General features: G+C 40.2%; 1 protein-coding gene across 1 annotated transcript in view; it reads right to left on the reverse strand.

Moving 5' to 3' along the window:
* Positions 1–17,820, reverse strand: part of CLRN1 (clarin 1) — a 36,783-nt gene extending 18,963 nt beyond the window's left edge. Inside the window, exon 1 of the mRNA XM_063079066.1 lies at positions 17,568–17,820. Within this exon, the coding sequence (XP_062935136.1) occupies positions 17,568–17,820 (253 nt within the window). The remainder of the gene's footprint in view (positions 1–17,567) is intronic.
* Between the last annotated feature and the right edge of the window lie 5,208 nt (positions 17,821–23,028).

Below are 23,028 nucleotides of genomic sequence, written 5' to 3' on the forward strand. Positions count from 1 at the left end.
AAAGGACTCATGATGTTGAGCATCTCTTTGTGAGTTTTTTGCCTTCCATATATCATTTTTTTTTTTTTTAAGATGACCGGTAAGGGGATCTTAACCTTTGACTTGGTGTTGTCAGCACCACGCTCACTCACCCAGTGAGCTAACCGGCCATCCCTATATGGGATCCAAACCCATGGCCTTGGTGTTATCAGCACCACACTCTTCCGAGTGAGCCATGGGCCCGCCCCCGTATATCATTTTTGGTGGTGTGTCTGTTCATATCTTTTGTGCACTTTTTGTTGGATTGTTTATTATTACTATTACTGAGTTTTGAGCAGTCTTTATGCATGCTGAATATAAGCATTTTATCAGATAACAAATTCACGAATTTTCTCCAAGTCTGTGGCTTGTCTTTTTATTCTCTTATCAGTGTCTTTGAAGAGCAGTTCATATTTTTATGAAGTCCAACTTATCAATTTTTTCTTTTATGTATCATGTTTTAGATGTCAAATCTAAGAAGCCTTTGTCTGATACAAGGTCTCAAAGATTTTCTGCTATGTTTTTCTTATTGAAGTTCTTAGTTCTAGGTTTACATTTCAGTCTAATCTATTTTGAGTTATTTTTTGTATATGGTACAAGTTTGGGTCAAGGTTAATTTTTTTTTTTTTTTGCATATAGATATCCAATTGAAAACATATGTCTACACAAGAATCTGTATGCAAATATTTGCAGTGGTTTTATTCATATTCACCTAAATCTGGAAACAATTTAATAACTATTAGCAGGTGAATGAATAAACAAGATGTGGCTATCCATATAATAAAATACTACTCAGCAATAAAAGAAACAGACTACTGCTACACACAGTAACATGGATAGATCTGAAATGCATTGTGCTAACTGAAAGAAGTCAAACTCAGGAGGTTGCATATTGTATGATTCTGTATGTATGACATTCTGGAAAAAGCAAAATAAGGACAGAAAACAGATCAGTGCCCAGGGCTGGGGGTGGGAGAGGAGATTGATCACAGATGGATGAGGGAACTTTTGGGGTTGATGGAAGTGTTCTATATCTTTACTCTGGTCATTACATGCCTATATGCATTAGTCAGAATTCACAGACTTGTACACCTAAATTATACTGCATATAAATAACAGCTCAATAAACCTAACAATAACAACAAAAAAGGAGTAAGAGGAACGAGGCGTGGAATGAGTCAGGTCTTCCAGAAGCAAGATAGTTTCAGCAAAGGGGACCTTTTGGCACGGAAGAAAGAAGGGCTTAGTAAAAAAGCAAAGGAGCACTGTGGCAAGAGTCAGGCATCCCAGGTTCTAGTCCACTGTGTGACCTTGAGCAGGCAGCGGGTGCCTGTTTCCCTCTCTGTAAAATGAGGATGTTTAATGAGGCCACCTGGGAAAGGGCCAGGCATTTGAAATTAGAGGGGGTTTACATTCCAACATTTTCTTACTGTGAACTCCCCAAACCTTGATTTCCAAGGCCAGTTCCACCACTGTTCATGATCCATCCCTTCTAACCTTAAATGATGCTGCTGAGGAATTCTCTCCTCTCCTTTCTCTGTTGCATCATTGATTTACCCCTTCTGTTGGATCAGTTTCATCAGCACACAAACATGTTGTCATTTTTCCATCTCAAAAAACCTCCAAAAAACTCACTGAAGTTTTCCTCCAGCAATTGCCCCTTTTCTCTATTTCCTGTACAGCAAGACCCTTCAAGGACTTGCCTCTCAGCATCGCATCCCTATCTCCACTTTCTGTCTTGAACCCACTGCACTGATACTACATTTCCCCAGGCACCAATGATCTGCAAGTTGCCAAACCCAGCGGTAAGTCCCTTACCCTCACCTTATCTGGCCTCACACCCTGGAAATGCCTCCTTTCCCTTGCTTTGCTCCAGCTCACTGGCTGCTCTCTGGATCTACTTTGTTGGTTGATCTGAGGGATGACTCAGCTCTTGCACCTCTTCTCCTCTCCCTCTGCACCCACTCCCTGGTGCTCTGTCCAGTACTGAGTAGAAGTATTTTAGCAGAAGAACTCTCAGATGGATATTTCCACTCAGACCTCCTCCCTGAATTCCACACCTGTGTGTTTCAGTCAGTGACCTCTTCTACATCTTGGCTGGGCTGTCCCATAGGCGTCTCACCGTGTCCCAGGCTGAGCCGTGCTCCTCAAGTCCTCATACTTGCTTCCCTTGGCCTCTTCATCTCCTCACTTGCTGGCAGCTCTGTCCTGCCTTGGCATCTGTCATCCTTGATTCTTCTCTTTCTCTCACATTTCCTGTCCAACCCATCAGGGAACCTAGTGGCACTACCTTCAGAGTCTGACCACTTCTCACCATCTCCACGGCTCCGCCCTGGTCCAAGCCACCATCGTCTCTCACTTGGAGACTGCAAAGCCTTCCTAGCTGGTCTCCCTGCTTTCACCTCTGCTCTCTACTTCCAGCAGCCAGAGGGATTTTCAAAAACAAATTGGTTTATATCAATCCCCTGCTCAAACTCCACCAGAGTATTCTCATCTCATCCAGACTACAGGCCAAGTTGCCTTCCCAGGGAGGTCTTCTTTGACCACCTTATTCATAGTCACACCCCCCTTACTAGTCACCTTCTACTCCCCCGTGCCCTTCCTTGTTTTTATTTTTACTCATAGCAATTATCACCATCTGAAAAACTGTGCATTTTTACTCATTTGTGTATTGTTTGTTTCCCCGGTGACATGAGGGTAGGTGCAATGGTCTGTTTTATTTGCTGCTGTATTCCTAGCTGCTCTCAATGCCTGGTACAATGCAGATCAGTATTTCTCAGCTTTTTTTTTTTTCATAATCACCCCCACAGAAGTCTTTTTAGATATTTTTCCTAATCATCCTCCCCCCGTGAAATTTTAATACCACATATATCTTGTATATTGCTTTGTGTATTGTATTTATATCTGTGCTTTATATATATATATACACTTCTAAAAGAGTAATGGGGGCTTTTTGCCCCCCAAAACCAATTTTTTCCCTCTTAGGAGGATTATTACTCCTGTTGAGATTACATGAAGTACCTGTTGGCCACATATATGTTGGGTGACTTTGTTCTGCTTGGAGTAGGATGTAGGGATGGAATCTGATGTGCTTAGCAGGTCTGGAGTTTCTTGGTGGAAACCAATGCATCAGACTGAAGGGAGTTAGTGCCACATTGGTGAGGAGGGAAGGAGGAGACAGTCCAGTTAATGACCCCAGAGCCAGAGACTGGAGGGGGGTTGGCAGTGTGATGGGAGTTTCTGGTTAAGAACCAGAAGTCGTCCACTGGGTGGGGCAGTCACTGTTGGCCTTAGCGTGAGCTATTTCTAGGGGATAGTGATAGCAGAAGCTGGATTGAAAGAGGTTCAGGAAGAATCTAGGACAATGGAGATAAAATACAGTATCCACCAGAGGGGGTGATAGGACTGGGTGTGTTTTTTGTTTTGTTTTGTTTTTAGAAGTTGAAAGACCTGGGTTGGCAACTGGAATGGGATTTCAAATCTCTTTATTAAAAGGAAACATTTAATCCACTGTACTTGGGGGGTTGTCCACATGTAATATGGAAGCTGACTGCTGTTAGTAAAAGGTTTAAAGTTTGGGATTTGGAATAGAAATTCATCTGAGACCTGAACATGAGAAAGCTCCTTTTTGTTAGTAGGGCAGATGGGGTGGAGGAAGGTGGACTTGCTCCTTACCCTGTTTCTGTTAGTTTGTTCAAAGTTCCAACTGTCTATGGCGGAATTTTTTTTTGAACAAGATTATAACAATAAAATTAAAATTACAGTAAAAATTTCACCCACAGTCCTATCAGCATAAAGAGCCAGAGTTTCCTGTATTTTTGCTCTTTTCAAATTGGTCCACCTTATTTATTTCCTTTATTACTATAATCATAATGCAGTTTTGAGATCACATTTATTCTTTTCACTCGGAAGATAAGCACTTTTTGTCGTATGTACTGTCTTCATAACTATCATGTAGGTAGCTGTAAGGACTTTTCATCACCCTGATGCATTGCTGCTCTTGAGGTCACCTTCCGTTGTTCAGTATTATTCAGTGTGCTCAGGCTTCCAGGAACATCTTCAAGCACATACCTTTTTCTTTCTTATTATGGGGGTAGGTGATGAGTGGGAAATAACCTTTCTGGATGAATTCCCAGGAAAGAGATTACTCAGGTCAGAGCACTTTCTAAAAGAATGCTAGATGTGGTATAGATACAAAGTAACCTCAAGCACACGAGTGATGTTTTGTAACATACATATTAAACTTCAGTTTTTCAACCATGGTTTAAAGCTCCACTCCCCCTCCATGAAGTCTGGAAAACAGAAGCAGAGAGCTGGAAGAAACTAGTCATTGAATTCACTCTCCTAATGACAGAGCAGAAGGCGCCTAAGTCGCAGGAGAGGGCAGGTAAGGAAGCGCACATCAGACCTCGGCATGCAGAGAGAGCTGTCACATGCTCATTACTCACGCCTGCTGTTAGGAAGCACAGCTGAATAAGGCATAAGTTAGTGACTTGGAGTGAAAACAATGACTTGGAGTCACAGAGATGCTCTCGTAGGAAAGTTCCCCTCCTGCCATCATTTGGTAGAGGCTGTATCCTTTGTTTGGGCTGTGTCCCTTGTCTCCCCGACCCCACTCTGCTGCTCAGATGGTGGCCTTTCAAGCCTCTGATCTGTGGGCCACCCTTCTGCAAAGCCTTCTCCAGTCTTTCCCTAGTCTGCCCTTGTCAGAGATTCCAAACCTCCCCTGCTCTTAAATCACCCAGCACACCCACCTCCATTCCTTTCAGTCTTATATGCTTGGCTTATGAAAGACGGGGAAATGTCTGGTAAACTAAGTGCGTCCATTTCACAGAGAAAAGAGAGGCTATCAGGAAATTCCCTCAGCTTTTTAGCCCCATATTACCACCTACCCGCTCCCTCTCTGCAGTCCGGATGCAACCTTCCCTTTACTCTTAGTGAAAGGAATGCTTTCCTCCTGCCCAAGGCTTGCTTGGCCTTTCTCCTGTGCTTTGAGACCCTGCCTTTTCCACCATTGCATGGGCCTCTCTCGTCTATTACCTACCTCTCCTGTCTGTTTGCAGCCTTGTCTCCCTCCTGCTCTGTCCCCTCAGCACAGAGTAACACTCAAGTCTTCCCACTGTACACACACACCCCTAACCTGGCCTTAGGGACCCTGTAGCTATTCCCTGACCTCAGTCTTTTCCTTTATACCCTAGCCCTTATCTCCACGTCCTCACCTCCATTCTCTCCTCAGCGCTTGCAAGGACCTCCCTTCCCCCACTCCATCCAGACTGCTTTGGAGAAGGTCCCCTGTGCCGTTCTGCTTGTCATACTCAGAGGACTATTTTCAGTGTCTCCCATCTGATATCTCTGTGGTGTTTAAGACCATTGACTTCCCTGGTGAAGGTCTCTCCTCCCGAGGTTTCCCCTCCACCTCACTGACCCTGGCCTCAATCTCCTTTGCAATCCCCCCTCTCTACCCACACATATTATTAGTGTTTTTCAGGACACAGCTCTTTCCACCTTCTCGCTCGATTCCGCTCTCTGGGAAACCTCGTCCTCAGGTATAGCTGCAGCTACTGCCTCTAATCTGCTTATTGCGTTTCTCTACCCCAGACCTCTCTTGTGACCTCCAAACTTGTGTAACTGATGGATATCTCTGTTGATGTTCCACAGACGGAACCTCAAATTAAACATGACCAAAAATAATTTCATCTTCATTCTAAACCTCTTCATTCTGTATTTCATCTCAGCGAATTGTAACAACTGTCCATCCAGCAGAAATGTGGGGTTTACTCTCTGTCACCAAGTTCTATGGGTTTCTGTTTCTGAATATTTTGGAAATATTTCCCTTTCTTTCCATTTCTCTTGTCAGTGCTTTGGTTTGGACCCCCAAATACTGGAAGAGTCTCCTCACTAGTTTCATCTCTCTCTTGTTCTTCTTCCAGTCCGTCTTCTGTCACATTCCTGCTGACCTTCCTTAAATGGCTTCACATGGCCCACAAGATGAAATTACCTGCCTCAGTACAGCAAACAAGATCCAGATGCTCACACTCTGGTTCCTGTCTTCCTCTCCAGCCTTCTCCTCCTCTTCCTCCTCCCTGCTCTCACACATCCTCTGGCCACAATAAGCTCTTCCCTCCTTCGCTCATGCTGTTCTTTTACTTGGGATGCTTTCTCTATGCTATCTAGTGAAATCTAGCTCACCTTTCAGAACTTCCTTCTGATTTCCCTGTGCCTTGCCCTCACAGAGAGTAACTCTCCTTGCTATGCTATCTAGTGAAATCTAGCTCATCTTTCAGAACTTCCTTCTGATTTCCCTGTACCTTGCCCTCACAGAGAGTAACTCTCCTTGGAGCTTTCTGAACGAATTCAATAATTGCAATAAGAATCAATGCTATTCAACCATCTCTAGCTCTGGCTCTTCCTATTCTGGGCTCGTGGTAGGATTGCACATCTTGGTCCCTCTGAAGTTAGATGTGGCTGTGTAACATGCCTTGGCCAATCAGATATAAGTGGAAATGGTATGTGTCAGTGCCAGGTCAGAGAATTTAACTGCCAGTATGAGACCTCCACAACTCTTTCTGTCTGTTACAACAACTGTCAACATTCCTAATGGTGGCTGTATTCTGGAATGGACCTACAGCTGATCTTCAAAAAATATATAACATGAGCAAGAAACACATCCTGCTGATTTAAACCTATCAATTTTGGACTTGTGATTAAAATGTTACCTAGCCCATCCTGACTGATAATAGTTGTATAGCTCTTTCAAGTAGTCAGTTATTTTGAAGCACTTCTGCTAGATTCTGTGTTGTTGGACACATATCCTCTCTAGTTCCTTTCACATCCTCGCAGAATGCTTACGCACATAATAGGCACCCAATAAGCTTTTATTTTGGGGTGGGGTAGGGAGGGCATATACAAAGGTAACTTTAAAAGGTTCATAGAAAAATAAGATTAAAAGATAATACAAATCTTTCCATGAACTTTTTGAAGTACCTTCAAATACTCTTTAACTTAAAAATAATTTGTGTCTTACATTTAAAGTCATGCTGTTTTCAATAGATCATAGGAGGGTAATAAGAAAAATATAAATATAATTTGTTTTTACTAACTGCTAAGTATGTTCCCTTATTGCTTGCCATTAATCCATGTTTTATTTGATATCTCAATGTATGGCTTTCATTCAGTTACCTTAAAATTTGTTTTATTTCTATCCACTGTGTTCTTCTGTTATATTTTATCCTGAAACTTTGTTATCCTTTTTATCTATACTGATTCTAGTCTGACAGTCACATCCCTTATCCTACAAATCTTAAGACAGGAATCAGTAAATTCAATCTAAATCTATATTTAATGGTGTTAAGCAGAAGTGTTAGGTGATCAGAACATAACTAACCACCAAAACGGAAAGAATGGAGGAATTGGTAGGAAGGGAGACAAATAGACCTGTACAAACTGAGGCCACATGGAAGTGTGGACAGAGCATCGCTTTTAGAGTTAGGAAAGTTGGGGATTGATCTGGTTTTTGCCATTTATTATGCATGTGGGTCTCTGAATATCTTGGTTCCCTTATCTGTAAATGTGAATAAGTCACAGAGCTTACAGGAAATACAAATGAGATCTCTTATGTGGAAGCTCTTTGTAAATTTTAAATAATTGCCTAAATACTTTTAACATGAGAACAGAAAGAGGGTTGTATTTCCACCAAGAAGAATGAGGGAATGTAAGAACTCAGTGTAATGACAGTGTCTTAATTTTCAAGTCTCAGAATCATTCGTTAGGGGTGGGTGACCATTACATGGGCCACAGGGCTTCAGAGTAGGTATCTGTGCGTTGGAACAAAGAGCTTCCATAAGAGCCCTTGGTTACATGGAATTCAGGAAAACTTTCTATCTTGTAGCTTAGACTTTTACTTGTTTTTTTCTTTTTCTTGACCAGGTGGGTGACTATTGCTATAACTAATCCTGGAATTTTGGATTTATAGCCAATTACTTATACCTGTCACACGTTCTCCTCACTTTCTAATATATTGTCCCCATTCTCATTTCTATTTCTATTCTGCAGTTTCTTGAACATTCTCTGTAATGGCTTGTCTAAAATGATCTTTGAACTGACAACACATCGCTAAAGAGGATCCTAGAGAGTCTCTTTAGAAGGAGCAGAGCCTTTTCACAGGAGACGGACAGAAGGAGGTCAAAATGTTATCTTTATTTCTCATAAAGTGATTAGAGAACATGGCTCAGATGTTCCACCAAGTTCCCCGAATTAGGCAGCTTCACCCACCCAGTCACAGGTAGGGCTGAACATCTGAAGTCCTCCCTGTCGGGGCAGAGCTGACTCCTTTAACCCACCAGCTGGTGATCAGGCACCTGTAACTGGTGGGCCGATTTGGAAAGAGGGGAAGCCTCTGGGGCTGAGAGCCATCTATGCTCAGTTTCTTACTGCAGATTCATTAATCAGATCACTCATTCCCTCTGTGGCTAGTTGGGTATAGATAAAGCATAAGACCCTTCATGGAATATGCAGCTGAGGAATGGAAACCAAGGATCCCAACTTGAGTTTTACTAGAAAACCTCCTGTGTGGAAGCAAGGCTCAGTGGGGCTTCTCCTTTCTGCCCTCCCTCTGGTGGGTGTCCCCAGCAGTGAGGACTTCTAACACTTGGCTTCACCTGATTCCACCTGTCTTAGTCACCATCCACCTCAGTAATTTTCAGGCTTGGCTGAACATTAGGATCACCTGGGGAGCGTTTAAACCATCCTGATGCTCAGGCCTCACCCCCAGAGACCCTGATGTGATTGGTCTAGGATAGGATGCAGCTTTGGCATCGGTAGTTTTAAAGACTCCCCCGGTGATTCTAAAGTGCAGCCAGGGTTATGAACCACAGATCTAATAGCTTTGGTCTCATCAACACTTTTTGCCTTCATCTGGCCAGATGTAAGATGCAGATACCGCCATCTGTGAAGCTCTCAGAACGAAGGCAGCCTCTGACAATGACGTCAGCAGCGAGGTGGCAATTTCTTCCTAGATTAAAGCCATAAGGGTAGCTTCAGAGGTTCTGTTTTTCTTTTTTGCTCAACATGTCCTTCACATAAAAGGGTATTTTTTAAAAAAAAGTATTTGGCCCAGTAGTGCTCAGCTATTCATTTTCTTGAAAGAGAATGAGAGGAAAGATTCTTTCTTCTTACAGAAATGAAAGTCAGATCAAGACTTTCCCCTCAGCCCATCTGCAGCCAGTCATTATGAAAATCCAGTAAAAGACATTCCCTGACATATGCTCAGTGCATTCATCTCCTTTAATATTACCCATAATCTCACACCCAGGTATTGAGCCAGGCTTCCTATAGCTATGTGGTCAGGCAGAATGAAATCCATGACCCAGCACTTGAAGGGAGGAGACTTGAAGGGTGCTATGATAGAGCTGCTTAAAATATAATTTTCTCAGTCCCTCACCTGAATTTCTCTCAGCTGAAGTGTATCCACCTGACTTGAGCCTATTCGGAGGAAGCCCCATCAGTGAGTCTTAATCACCCATGGTGGCTTGGGGGCGACAACTGCTTTGGCACATATGTGGCTCTGATAACAGAACCCATTTAACTGCTCCTGATCCACAGGGGTATGATTATGTTGAGGTAATAACTCCTGAGAATGGCTTTGCCACAGTTATAACGTGCTGAGAGGGAGCAGAATACAAAGCCTGCATGAATTAGTCTGCCAGGTACACGGTTTGCTATTAGTCGATTCTATCATACCTGTGATGAGTGTATCATATCACAACCAGCCTAGGAGTTTAGCTGCATGCTTAGATGAGAGGCAAATTTGTCAGTTTAAAGAATATGAGTTTTGGTTTTTTTTAGATGCCTATAACTTTATGAAACCCCTAACATATTTCAGAGATAAAAATGAGCTTTTTGTTTATTTCATTTTTTAAAAAGGAGATTGTAATTAGTGCTCTAATTCTATCCCAGTGGCTCTTAATAAAATACTAGTTTTTGAAATGAATCAAATGCTATGTTGTAGGGAAAATATAGGAAAATGGTCAGGGCCTCTCAGATGTTCAGAATCTTGCTGAGCATTTGCTATAAAAAAAAAATCTACGTGTGCCCAGGTGTTCCTTGGTTACTATCTAACAATTGTGTGTGGGCACCCAGGTGTCCTGGGTTATGGACCTAAGTACAGAGGACTAACAGCTCTGATACGCCGCGCTTCTTGGGAGGCCACTAGGGTGGCTGCTCCTAGCTCTGAATAAAGCCTATTAATTCTTTACCCACATCTCCCAGGACCATTTCCTATTACCTAGCTTGTGGACCTACATGTGAGGGGTTTGTGACCCAGTCTCGGGCTTGAGGGGTCTGTGAGCCCTAGCTCTAGTTCGACATATGTACCTGCTTTTCTTTTGGTTCCTGACTCTGTTTTGAAACTGTTCATGTCACCTCAGGAAAGAGTCTGCCATTTTGTTAACTGTTGTGGTGAAATCATTGCTGTAGTCAACGTAACTAACTTAGAATATCATACCATGAAGATTTTATTTGGCAGTGATCCTAAGTTAGCTAACCACATTTGTGATCAGATGTCTCTGCCTTAAACCTAAACTATTAACATCAAGGTATTATAATCATATAGCCCAAAGATTAGCTGTAAGCATATGACCTGCTCAACCTAGATTATTAAACAGGCTTGACTTAACTATTTTACCTTCCAAAGATCACAATTTGGAGTTTAGACATCAGGACCACTGAAATGTGAAATAAAGAGGTAATGAATGAATTTGTCTTAAGACCAAACACTATCATTTGGATACACAAGAACAAGCTCTTATGAGGTATCAACATCATTTTTAAAATAGATGGTAAAACTGAAGGCTAATTTTACATTTTCTTTATCTCTTTGTATCCTTCTTGCATATTCTAAGGAGGTAAATGCGGCAGAGGAAAGAGCATGATCTACCATATGCACCTGAATTTGAATCCCAGGTTGGCCACCTACTAGCTGTGTGACTTTGGGGAATTTTTGTGCCCTCACTGTGTTTCCAATGTCCATATTTGTCCAAGAGGAATAGCATCACAACACCCCCCCATAAGGACTGGAGATAATATGTGCAGAATGCTGGCACCCAATAAGTGGGCAGCTTTAAGAAGTATTTATTTCTTCTGAGATGTCTGAAAGTTCTTGGGGAAGATGAATCACCCTCAGAAATTGAGAGAAAGCAGAGCAGAAAATTGTTAGAACAATTTTGGCAGTATCTTCTAACAGGTAGTTTATACATAAGAGTTAAATTCTTGAGGTCCCAATTAGGACCTGCCATGCAGAGCTTCAGAAGCAGCCGTCAGCCTCTCTTGGTCTTCCAAGTGTGCTCGGGTCAGTGGGGCATGGGGTGATTTGAAGGGAAGGAAGATGTGTGCGTGTGGGTAGATCCCTGCATGCACATGCGCTCACATGCAGAATCATCATTCTTGAACAATGCTGATTCTGTGGATTTTTTTTTTTTTGATAAAGATATTGGAGGGTAGTTATTAGGAGAAGGAAAAATGAAGATTCTTTTCCTGGAATAGGCAGGGAGAACCAGAAGTTCCTTTTCTCAAAAGTATTTTCCCCACATTTCCTACCAATTGGAGGATAATTTCTGCTAAGTTCCTCTCTTGAATAAAGAATGCCCTTGCAGTGTTAAGCATAGTGATCTTTCCTAACTTCTTGCCATTATCATTTTAAGAAATCAGATTAGGGAAAAAGGAGTTTTTCAGTGAGGATGGAAGAGGAGTTTCAAGGAAAAACAGAAAAAGGAAAAGTTGGAAAACACAGGACGGTGCCTCTCTGCTTTTGACCTTCTTCCTGTTTGGCTTTCTCAATGATGCCATGTCAGTTGTTTGGGATTCCTGGCTGCTCCTGCTCTCTGGAACCCACTACCCATCTCCCCAGAATTGCAAAGCTGCCATCACCCCAGAATTGCAAAGCTGCCGCCTCCCCACTTGCTCCTTCTTTAACCTGCTTTGTTCCACAAAAAGTAAAAGATTGTGACAGGGAAGGAAAGAAACATTCACTTTGATAATGAAATTTGTCTGGGTCCTGATAAATGGTAGATATTTCAGAACACTTGACTTTAAAAATCATGAGCTTTGAAGACCAGAGTAAAGGCACACATAACTCAGCACTTCTAATGACAGTGGCCAAAATCTGTCAGTTGAGGCTCTGAGTGACTGAGACTGGAAGGGTCATGCAGTTTTACAGCTGGAGGGCCCTCGTCTAGAACACACCATACTTCAAAAAGCTCGTGGAAAGATTTGTAATACCTTTTAATTCTATTTTTCCACAAACTTTCTGAAGAATTTTCATACATAGATACTGAGAAAATATAGGAAAATGGTCAGGGCCCCTCAGATGTTCAGAATCTTGCTGAGCATTTGACATAAATACGCACGTGTGCCCAGGTGTTCCTTGGCTATTGTCTGATGTAGATGTGCGTGTGCACCCAGGTGTCCTGGGTTATGGACTTCAGTATAAAGGACGAGTGGCTCTGATCCACAGCACCTACCACCCCTGGGGGAGGCCACAGGGAGGCCGTTACTGCTGCTGGAGGCTGCTGTAAGCTGCTGCCACCGCCACCACCGCCACCACCGCCAAGGAAGCTGAGGACTGAGCTTGCGTCATCTGCCAATGGCTCCCGGGATCTTTCCCAATGACCTAGTGTGGACCTGTGTGTGAGGGGTCTGGTGACCCAGTACCTAGCATGAACCTGCGTGTGAGGGTCTGGCGACTCAGTCTGTACACCAGGCTTGAAGGTGTTTGTGAACCCTAATCCCTACCAGTACAAGAGAGAATAGAGTATTTGAACTGTAAGAGGTTAGAAATTACCTGTTTATAGATGCAGGAAGTGAAAATCAAGGAAGTGATGGGGTTTGCTCAAGTTCTAATCTCTCATGAGTGGCAAAGACCGGCCTTGAGTCCGGGTTGCTTAATCCCAATGGCATCAGTTTACCAAGCATGTATTAGGTACCTTTTTGTGCCAGGCACTGTCCTGGGCCCTGATTTGAAGGCATACTGGGGTAAATCATACACAGCCCCTGCCTTCTTGAAGATTAAGATCTCCTTGAAGAGAAATACACATTCTCAAATACTTACAGGAGTTTTGAAGTACTGGAGCAAAGTCAAGGTCTGGGAAGGACAGAGGGGAAAACAATTATTTTGCTGAGAGAGGTTGAAGGTTTTTCCTTCACACTGGTGTGTCACACATACTATCTTCTGTTCCATTAATCAAACTTTTTTTTAATGGGTGGTAAACAAAACCTCTATTTGCTGGACTGTTTTAATAGGGGAGTGAGACTAGACAATTGGGCCCCTAGGCTAAAAGGCAGGAGGGCCTGTGCTTGCTAGGGGAAACAATGCAGGTGACTCTGCCACCTTCCCCACACCAGGTGGTTTTCCCAGGTGAACTCCATAGGCTTCCTCCACACACACCAGCCCCCCACCCCATGCTGCTTCCACACAAGTGGGAGGAGAGACAGGCAGTGTTACCAGAAGGACGTATATCAGAGACCTCTGTCTCTCTGCCGTGCGCAGGGTGGTAGGAGAGAGGCAGGGTATGCAGCATGGTGACCAGGATCACCCGGGGCAGGGCAGGTCAGCAGGAGACCATGGAGAAAGAGAGTGCTAGCTCTCAGTGATGATCACAGACCCTGAGTGCCAACTGTTCTGTCCCAAATATGTTCAAGAAGCCACTTGTTTGCTCGCAGAAGTAGTTTCAATATCTCTGCAATCTGAGTCATATGCCTCATTTAGTAAAGAAACTGCTTTTCTAAAATATGAAACGAGCTAAATCTCTTAAGCTTACTACAAATTTTCAATCATAAGGTCCAAATTAAAATGCGTTTCAAAGCATAAAAAGTTGCAAGCTGTAATTCATGATTGGTTAAATTTTATTTTTCACATTTCAAAAAATAATTCCATATGTTTTTACCAGCTCACTGAACTGTCTTGGCAATGAATAGATCAGTATATCTAGGAATGATTGATACCATATGATTCTTGGATATTATATTTTGATGATGTTCTGCAGTGTTTCAAACCACCAAAACAGAAACCCACCCACATACTCTGAGCTCAAAACTGGCAGTTTTTGACTTGATGGCTACATTTAAACATCATCATTAAAATTTTACAGGTGGCATATCAGGAAAAATTAAGCCCACCAGTTGTGTTGCCTTGAAAGGAAAACATTTCTTCATTATAATGAATGAAATTGTGCCCTAGGTATTAATGCCGGTGACCTCTAGAAAATGAACCACTGACCCGTAAATGGATGAGAATCAGCCAGAGTAAACGAGGCAGAAGTTTTCCCAGCATAACTGCATGCTGGCAGTGCAGATTCTTGTTGTAATTAAAAGAGATAGAGTGGTCAGTAGAGAACATTTAATAGGAACAAGCATGACTGCGTTGCCAAACTATTTTTGTGGTCCATTCTTCATTCTCATGTTATACCATATATCTGGGTTTTAAAAGTGACACAAACATTGCACATAAAAATAACACACGTAGACTTGTACTGCAGAACCATGCAAAAATGTGTTTAGAATATGGACAATGTCAACAGCCAATTTATTCAGACTAAATCTCCATCTAAATCTGTACTGTTCAATACAGTAGCCATTAAAATGAGCAGCTAAGTGTGGCTAGTCTGAATTTGGTATGCTGTAAAGGTAAGATACACACTAGATTTCAAAGACTTAGCACCAAGAAAAAAAGGAATGTAAAATATCTCAATTTTTATATTGATTATATGTCAAAATAGTATTCTAGATATCTTGGGTTAAAGAGAAAGTATCATTAAAATGAATTTCACTTGTTTCTTTTTCCTTTTTTTCCCCTAATATGTTTACTAGAACATTTTAAATTACGTATGTGGTTTGCATTTATGGCTTGCATTATATTTCTATTGGCCAATGCTGATCTAAATGAAAAGTTTTGGTAAGCAAGATAGGGTTTAGCAATGCAAGAGAATTGAAATACAAATTCATATTAACTGATAACATGACAATGTGAAGAAAACTGGCCCCAGAGTGATGGACACTTTGATAAGTTACCTTTTCCATTCTTCCTACAGTGAAAAGTTTCTGCAAATCCAACTGTTTGCTTACAAACTTTCTAAAGGGACAAGAAGAAAGGGAAATGAGGTGTGCTCTAAACATAAATTGGGTTCTGGAAGAAACAGAAAAGAATCATGTGCCTCTCTGGAGGCCCCGGGAGTTTGCTCCAAGGAAGCCATCATTGAGAAGACAGGGTTAAGCCTCTTATAAGTTTATGTTAACAGGGTTCACATTTTCTATCAAGAAGAATATCAAAGGTCTTGCCTCCTTCAAGGATACGTTGATGAAACATCATTGACAGGGTGATGGCATTTTGAATGGGGAGATGTGAACCACAAGCTTTATAGCAGTGGGAGTGGAAACTCTGAGGGTCTAATGAGTCCCGGAGGCACATTGATTAGGAAGTTTTAACATTGAGAGGGGTGTTTATTTAAATGAGCATTATGCTTTTGGGGAAGTCCCTTGGGTCTATTTATTCTACAGTTTTCTCAACCCTCTCTCATGTTCCATTTTATGTATCCATAAAAGAGATACTTTTATGCCAAGGCAGAAGAAGGTTGCACTATAAGAATACTTCACTGGGCCTTACCAAAATGAATAAGATTTTAACACGTATATATAGTACAGTATATAGAAGGTACTTAACATGTGTAGTCTATAGTATACAGAGAGTGTTGTCACTACAGAGCAAACAAGCAAATGTAAGATTTTCTTCACAAGACTGGGAAAAGGGTACGGGGTATCGCGGGGACTAATGCAGTTCCGTGAGATAGGCAAGGGCATTGTTTAAACCCTACCAGCTCTGCAAGTCCTCGCGGAAAGCAAAGGGAGGGGCGCCCGATGAGGACAACTTCGTCCTAGGCAGAAGCAGCATAGGAAGACACAGCCACAGAAATCGTTCACTGAGCCATAGAGAACGTGGCCGTGTGAGGATGAAATGAGACAAGAGTGTAAAGTGCTCCGCGTGTAGCAGGTGTTCAGAAAACATCCTTGTTCTGAAACGTGTACTGTGGCATGCATAAAGTTCATCTCCGTTTCACTGCAGAAAACGCAAAGGCTCCAGAAATGCACTGTACGCTCCCTGCTTTTGTCTAAGTTCATTTATGAGAAGCTTTACTCACGCTTTAGCTGCTGGTGAGTCATGGTTAAATTATTTCACTCCCTTTTTTCCTTTTTTGTTTTTTAATACAGTTGCAGATCACATGTCATCTTGCTTTGTTCCCCTCCCCCACCAAGGAAAGCTAAGCAACTCAAACAGCCCCATTAGTTTAATGAACTAAAGCCATCCAGCAAAAAGGGCTGGTATCCACTTCATCAATCTAGTTGATGATAATTTCTTGAAAAGCTGAAGACTAATTCTTGGGAATTTTCTGGAGCCCTATGAAAATTCATATCACTTAGCAACCTATGTGAGTTGAAGGTTGGTGCCCAATGACTGCTAAGAAGATATAAAGAATGTTGCAGAAATATAAATAGGCCAGCACCGAAATTTAATTAGACAGTGCATATGTCAATAATAAATTCAATTAATTTAGCCTTCTACCTATACTAGAGAAAAATCCAGGCAAAATAATAATTCATTTTAAGTGCTTCAGTTGGTAACCACCTTTCCTGAAGAGTGATTTATTCAGTAATTTACTGACTGTGTCTTCATAAGATTGTTCCAAACCAGTCCTTTTAAAACAGTAATAACTTCTGAATGTGTGTTGTGAGAGATATAACAAATGACTTCTTATTAATTTTCATTTAATGAGTTGCCTATTCACATGGTGATTTTTAAAAAATTCTCTTAAGGTAAACAGGTTATAAATACTGTGGATAACACTTCCATTTCACAAAAATCATGACAGAAAAATCTGTCTCATGTTCTCTACATGATTAGAAGGTCAATCAGTTGCACATTTTCTATACTAAATAGGCATCTGTTTCTTTTCCAGCTGGCACAGCAAATCATTTTAAATTTCTATAGCCAAGTGATTCCAAATTGGTTAAAAGTGAAAACAGAATATTTATCAGCAGCAAAGGTCCTAGCAGGAATAATAGGGGGAGACAGAAAACAAAGTTGTGAGCAAGGTGGAAAAGCAGGCCTTAGTTAAGGGGCCCGTGACACTGGTTCTTTTTTAAAGAACAAAAGGCATGAAGATAATTTCTTACAGCTTTGTGTCTTCAAGTTCCCATTCTTAAAAAGACCCTGTAATTTCTTACATAAATATTAATATTTAAGAATCTTAATTGCTTATTTTCAAAAAGTTTAATTATGTAACTATATAACTATATGTTATAGTAAAAATAGCAAAAATAAAATAAAAAATAAAAACAAATAAAAACTGAGAAGAAATTTCCCAGAGTCCTAGGTATTTCAAATAATTCACACCTGTTTAAAAAGTCCTGCAATAGACAGGGCAAGACTCTTAAAAATAATTCCTTGCAACACTGGGAAGAGTGTGCCTAAAGTATTAAATAATTCAGATACAATTGTTACTTACATGAGAACTGAAAGGGCCTTGCTCCTAACCCGCACTGCCTCACGCCCTGTCCATGGAAAAGCCCGTACTGCAGCTCGCCGATGAACTTGTCCAGCTCCTGCCCTGAAGCATTGACGAGCAGAGCCCCTGTTTTGCAGAGGATGGTGGCTTTGATCCACAGCGGTGTCCCAAGGGCTGTCACAACTCCAAGGGCACACACGAAGCTTAACACCCCAGCTGTGCAAAAAATGATTTTCTTCTGTTGGTTTGGCATGATGAGAAACAGCTTTTTTGAAGGCAAGGCTCAAAAACAAGACCTTTGTGAACAAGGAGAAGGGACTGCCCCTTTGAGAGCATTTATTGTAGAAGCTGAATGGACAGATCCCAGCCGAAAGGGCAGCTTCATCATTGATGATGGTTCTTGCCAGGTTAAATGTCAATAGATGAAGGTTTCTTCATTACTCACACTTGAATTTTCTCTTCTGCTGCTGCTTCTCTCTAATTTGAAATCTTTGGACTAAGAATCTGTAAAATAAAACTCTTTCAAACTGCCTTTGAGTATCTGCTCTTGTGTCACTTGGTAACAAAGGTCTAAGATAACAGATGGAGTCCTCTGTGTAACTTGATAAATGCCTCCCTTCCTCAGCTTTTGTCTGATTGGGTGAGTTGAAACTTCCAGAAGTGGGCTTGAATTCTCTGGTAAATTTGCAGCAACTTAAGTTTATTTATTGATGTATTTTTATTTTTGTTTTTTGTTTATTTTTGGTGGGGGGGAGAAGAGGAATTTTGGCAGAGGTCTGAAGAACATATGTATATGTATTGGTAATTAATTGATACTTAAAAAATTTAATTGTAGCAGGATAAAAATATTGAACTGAATTGGGTCCTGCATAGATATGAATTCCCTATACCAACCACTGGGACTTGTCCTAATAACAACATTTCTCCGAGATCCATAGTTTAGAACTGATGTATGAATAGAGAATTTGATTCAAATTCTTCTTGGCACACAAAAATATGGAGATACAGGTGCAAATATCTAGGTTCGTAAATATTTCCCTTTAAAGCATTTGGCTACTTCAGGATCATATCAAGGGACTGTGCTTCTGGGTCCACAGAGTACTGGAGTCTGTAATGACACAAGCATTGTTGCAGAAAGGGGGATTGTGGTCAAACAGAGGGCTCTAAGAATTTGCCATAGAAAAGCAAGGGTCCTGGACAGATATTTCATGCAAATGGAAATCAGAAAAGAGCAGGAGTAGATATACTTGTATCGAATAAAATAGACTTCAAGCCAAGGACATTTTTTAAAAAGATGAAGAGGGTCATTATAAAATAAATCAACTCAACAAGATATAATACTAAGTATATATGCACCCAACAACTCTGGAGCACCCAGATATATGAAGTAAATACTTCTAGACCTAATGGCAGAAATAGATTACAACACAGTAATAGGTGGGAACTTTAATACTCCTCTTTCAGCAAAAGACAGATCATCCAGACAGAAATTTAACCAAGAAATAGAAGAGTTAATCTCTACTCTAGGCCAATTAGCCAATTAGACCTAACAGACATTTATAGAACATTTCATCCAACAGCTGCAGAATACACATTTTTCTTGGCAGCACATGGAACATTCTCTAGAATAGACCATATGTTAGGTCACAAAACAAGTCCTGACAAATTTAAAAAGTTAAAATCATACCAACTATCTCATCTGACCACAACAAAATTAAACTAGAAATCAATAACAGAAGGGACATTGGAAACTGTACAAATACGTGGAAATTAAACATGCTCCTAAACAATGAGTGGGTCAAAAAAGAAATTTAAAAATTCCTGGAGACAAATGAAAATGAAAATATAACATACCAGAATCTACAGGATAGAGCAAAAGCACTCCTAAGAGGAAAGTTTATAGCAATAAATGCCTACCTCAAAAAAAGTAGAGAGAGTTCAAATAAACAACCTAATGTTACACCTTAAAGAGCTAGAAAAACAAGAACAAACCAAATCCAAAATTAGTAGAAGGAGGGCAATAACAAATATCAGTGCAGAAATAAATGAATTTGATATTTAAAAACAGTACAAAAGATAGGTAAAACAAAGTAGGTTTTTCAAAAAGATAAACAAAATCAATAAACCTTTAGCTAGACTAACAAAGAAAAAAGAGAAGACTCAAATAAAATCAGAAATGAAAAAGGAGACATTACGACTGATACCACAGAAATACAAAGGATAATTAGAACTACTACAAACAACTGTACACTAACAAACTGGAAAACCTAGAAGAAGAAATGGATAAATTAATGTTTAAATAAATGTATGTTCCTGGATACATACAACATACCGAGGATGAATTATGAAGGATTAGACAAATAAAAAGTGATGAAATTGAGACAGTAATAAAAAGACTCTGAACAAAGAAAACCCCAGGACCCGATGGCTTCGCTGCCAAATTCTACCAAACATTTAAAGAACTAATACTAATTCTCCTCATACTTTTCTAAAAAATTGAAGAGGAGGAAATGCATACAAGGCCAGCATTATCCTCATACCAAAACCAGAAAAGACACACAAAAAACTACAGACCAATATTTCTAGTAAACATAGATACAAAAATTCTCAACAAAATACAAGGGAACTGAACCCAACAACAAATTAAAAAGATCATTCACCATTATCAAGTGGGATTTATCCTGGGGATACAAGGATGTTTCAATATATGCAAACCAATAAATGTAATACATCACACCAGCAGAATGAAGGGGAAAAAATCATTCCAATAGACACAGAAAAAGCATTTGATAAAATCCAATACTTCTTCATGATAAAAACACTCAACAAAGTAGGTATAGAAGGAATGTACCTCAACACAATTAAGACCATACATGGCAAAACCCATAGCTAATATACTGAAAGGATAAAAATTGGAGCCTTTTCCTCTTAGACCTGGAACAAGAGAAAGATGCTTACTTTCTCCACTCTTATCCAATCTAGTACTGGAAATTCTACCCAGTGCAATAAGGCAAGTGAAAACAAAAAAGGGCATCCAAATTGGAAAGGAGGAAGTCAAACTATCCAATTCACAGATGACATGATCATATACATAGAAAACCCTAAAGATTCCACCTAAAATTCATTTAATAAATGAATTCAGTAAAGTGGCAGGATACAAAATCAATACAAAAAATCAAGTGTTTCTATCCACCAATAACAAAATATATGAAGAAGAAATCAAGAAAGTAATTCCATCCACAATAGCTACCAAAAGAAATGAAATACATAGGAGTTAATTTAACCAGGAAGGTAAAAGACCTTTACAATGAAAACTATAAAATAGTGCTGAAAGAAATTGAAGAGGACACAAATAAAAGATATCCCTTGTTCATGGATTGGAAAAATTAATATTATCAAAATGTCCATATTTACCCAAAGAAATCTACACATTTAATCCAATCCCTCTCAAAATACCAGTGACATTTTTCACATAAGTAGAAAACTATCTTCAAATTTGTATGGAATCACAAAAGACCCCATATAGCAAAAGCAATCTTGAACAAAAAGAACGAAGTTGGAGTCATCACAATACCTGACTTCAAAATATACTCTAAAGCTGTAGTAACCAAAACAGCATGGTACTGGCATAAAAACAGACAAATTGACCAATGGAACATACATCTACAGCCGATTGATTTTTTTTTTTTTGGACCAGTAAGGGGATTGCAACCCTTGGCATGGTGTGGTCTGCACCACGCTCAGCCATTGAGCGCACCGGCCATCCCTATATAGGATCCAAACCCACGGCCTTGGCTCTACCAGCGCCACACTCTCCTGAGTGAACCATGGGGCCAGCCCCAGCCAACTGATTTTTGATAAAAGTGCCAAAAATCCACACTGTGGAAAGGACAGCTTTTTCAATAAATGGTGCTGGGAAAACTGGATATCCACATGCATAAGATTGAAGCAAGACCTCTGTCTCTCACCATACACAAAAATCAACTCAAAATGGATCAAAAACCTAAATTTAAGACCCCCAAATATAAAACTACTAGAAGAAAACATAGGCAAAATGCTGCGTGAAATGAAAATAGGCAGCACTTTTTTGAACAAGACTACAAAGGTACAGGCAACTGAAGCAAAAATAGACAAATGGGACTGCATCAAACTAAAAAGCTGCTACACAGCAAAGGATACAATCACAACCTACAGAATGGGAGAAAGTGTTTACAAACTACACATCAGACGAGGGGCTAATATCCAGAATATATAAGGAACTCAACTCAACATCAAAAAACACAATTAACCCAATTAAAAAATGAGCAAAGGATATGAAGAGATATTTCTCAAAAGAAGACATACAAATAGCTAACAGGTACATGAACAAATGCTCAACATCATTAATCATCTGGGAAATGTAAATCTAAACCATAAGGAGATATCGTTTTACTACAGTTAAAATGGCTAGTACCAAAAAGACAGAAAATAACAAATGCTGGTGAGGATGCAGAGAAAGGAAACTCTCCTACATTGTTGGTGGGAATGTAAATTTGCACTACTATTGTGGAAAATAGTATGGCATTTCCTTAGAGATCTAAAAACTGAACTACCTTTATGAGTCAGCAATCCCACTACTAGTTATATAAGGAAATGAAATCAATATATCAGAGACACTTGCACTTCCATGTTCATTGCAACACTATTCACAATAGCCAAGAGATAGAATCAACCTAAATGCCCATCAATGTGTAAATGGATAAAAAATTTGTGGTATATATACACAATAGGATACTATTCAGTTATAAAAATAAAATAATATCCTTTCATTTGCAGCAACATGGGTGGAACTGTAGACCATCATGTTAAGTGAAGTAAGCCAGGCACAGAAAGACAAATACTGTATGATCTCACTCATAGGGAAGTGGGAAAAAAAGTGGTTTTCATAGAAGTGGAGTGTAAAATAATAGTTACTAGAAGGTGGTAGAGGAAGGGAAGTGGATTAACAGCACAAAGCTGTGCTATCTATTCTAAGTGAATCAATGTACAGTATATGCAAATATTGAAACAGCACACTGTACCCCACAAATATCTACAAATATTGACAATAAAAAATTTTTAAATACATAAAATAAAAAAGTGAAAAGGCAAAAGAAAGGAGAGAAAGGAAGGAAGAAAGGAAGAAAAAAGCAAGGATTGCAACACAGGTAATCCATTAGAGAGATAAAAACAAAGTCATGAGCAGGATTTAATAGCAAGGTCGGTTTGGTTACATTGTCAAACCTGAAAACCAAAGTTCGGAATTCAGTGACAGCTTTTAAATTCTGCATTTCCAGTGAGATTCCTCCTTCTTATACAGGTATAGGACTGTTGTATGAATGTGTGTGTGTGCGTGCGTGCATGTGCGAGATTGGGTGTTTACTGAATGCCTATTTTATGCCATGTTACTGTGCTGAGCTCTGACCTACAAAGTTAACTTACA

This window comes from Cynocephalus volans, chromosome 1, assembly GCF_027409185.1.
Source record: "Cynocephalus volans isolate mCynVol1 chromosome 1, mCynVol1.pri, whole genome shotgun sequence".
In the NCBI taxonomy this organism is placed as follows: Eukaryota; Metazoa; Chordata; class Mammalia; order Dermoptera; family Cynocephalidae; genus Cynocephalus; species Cynocephalus volans.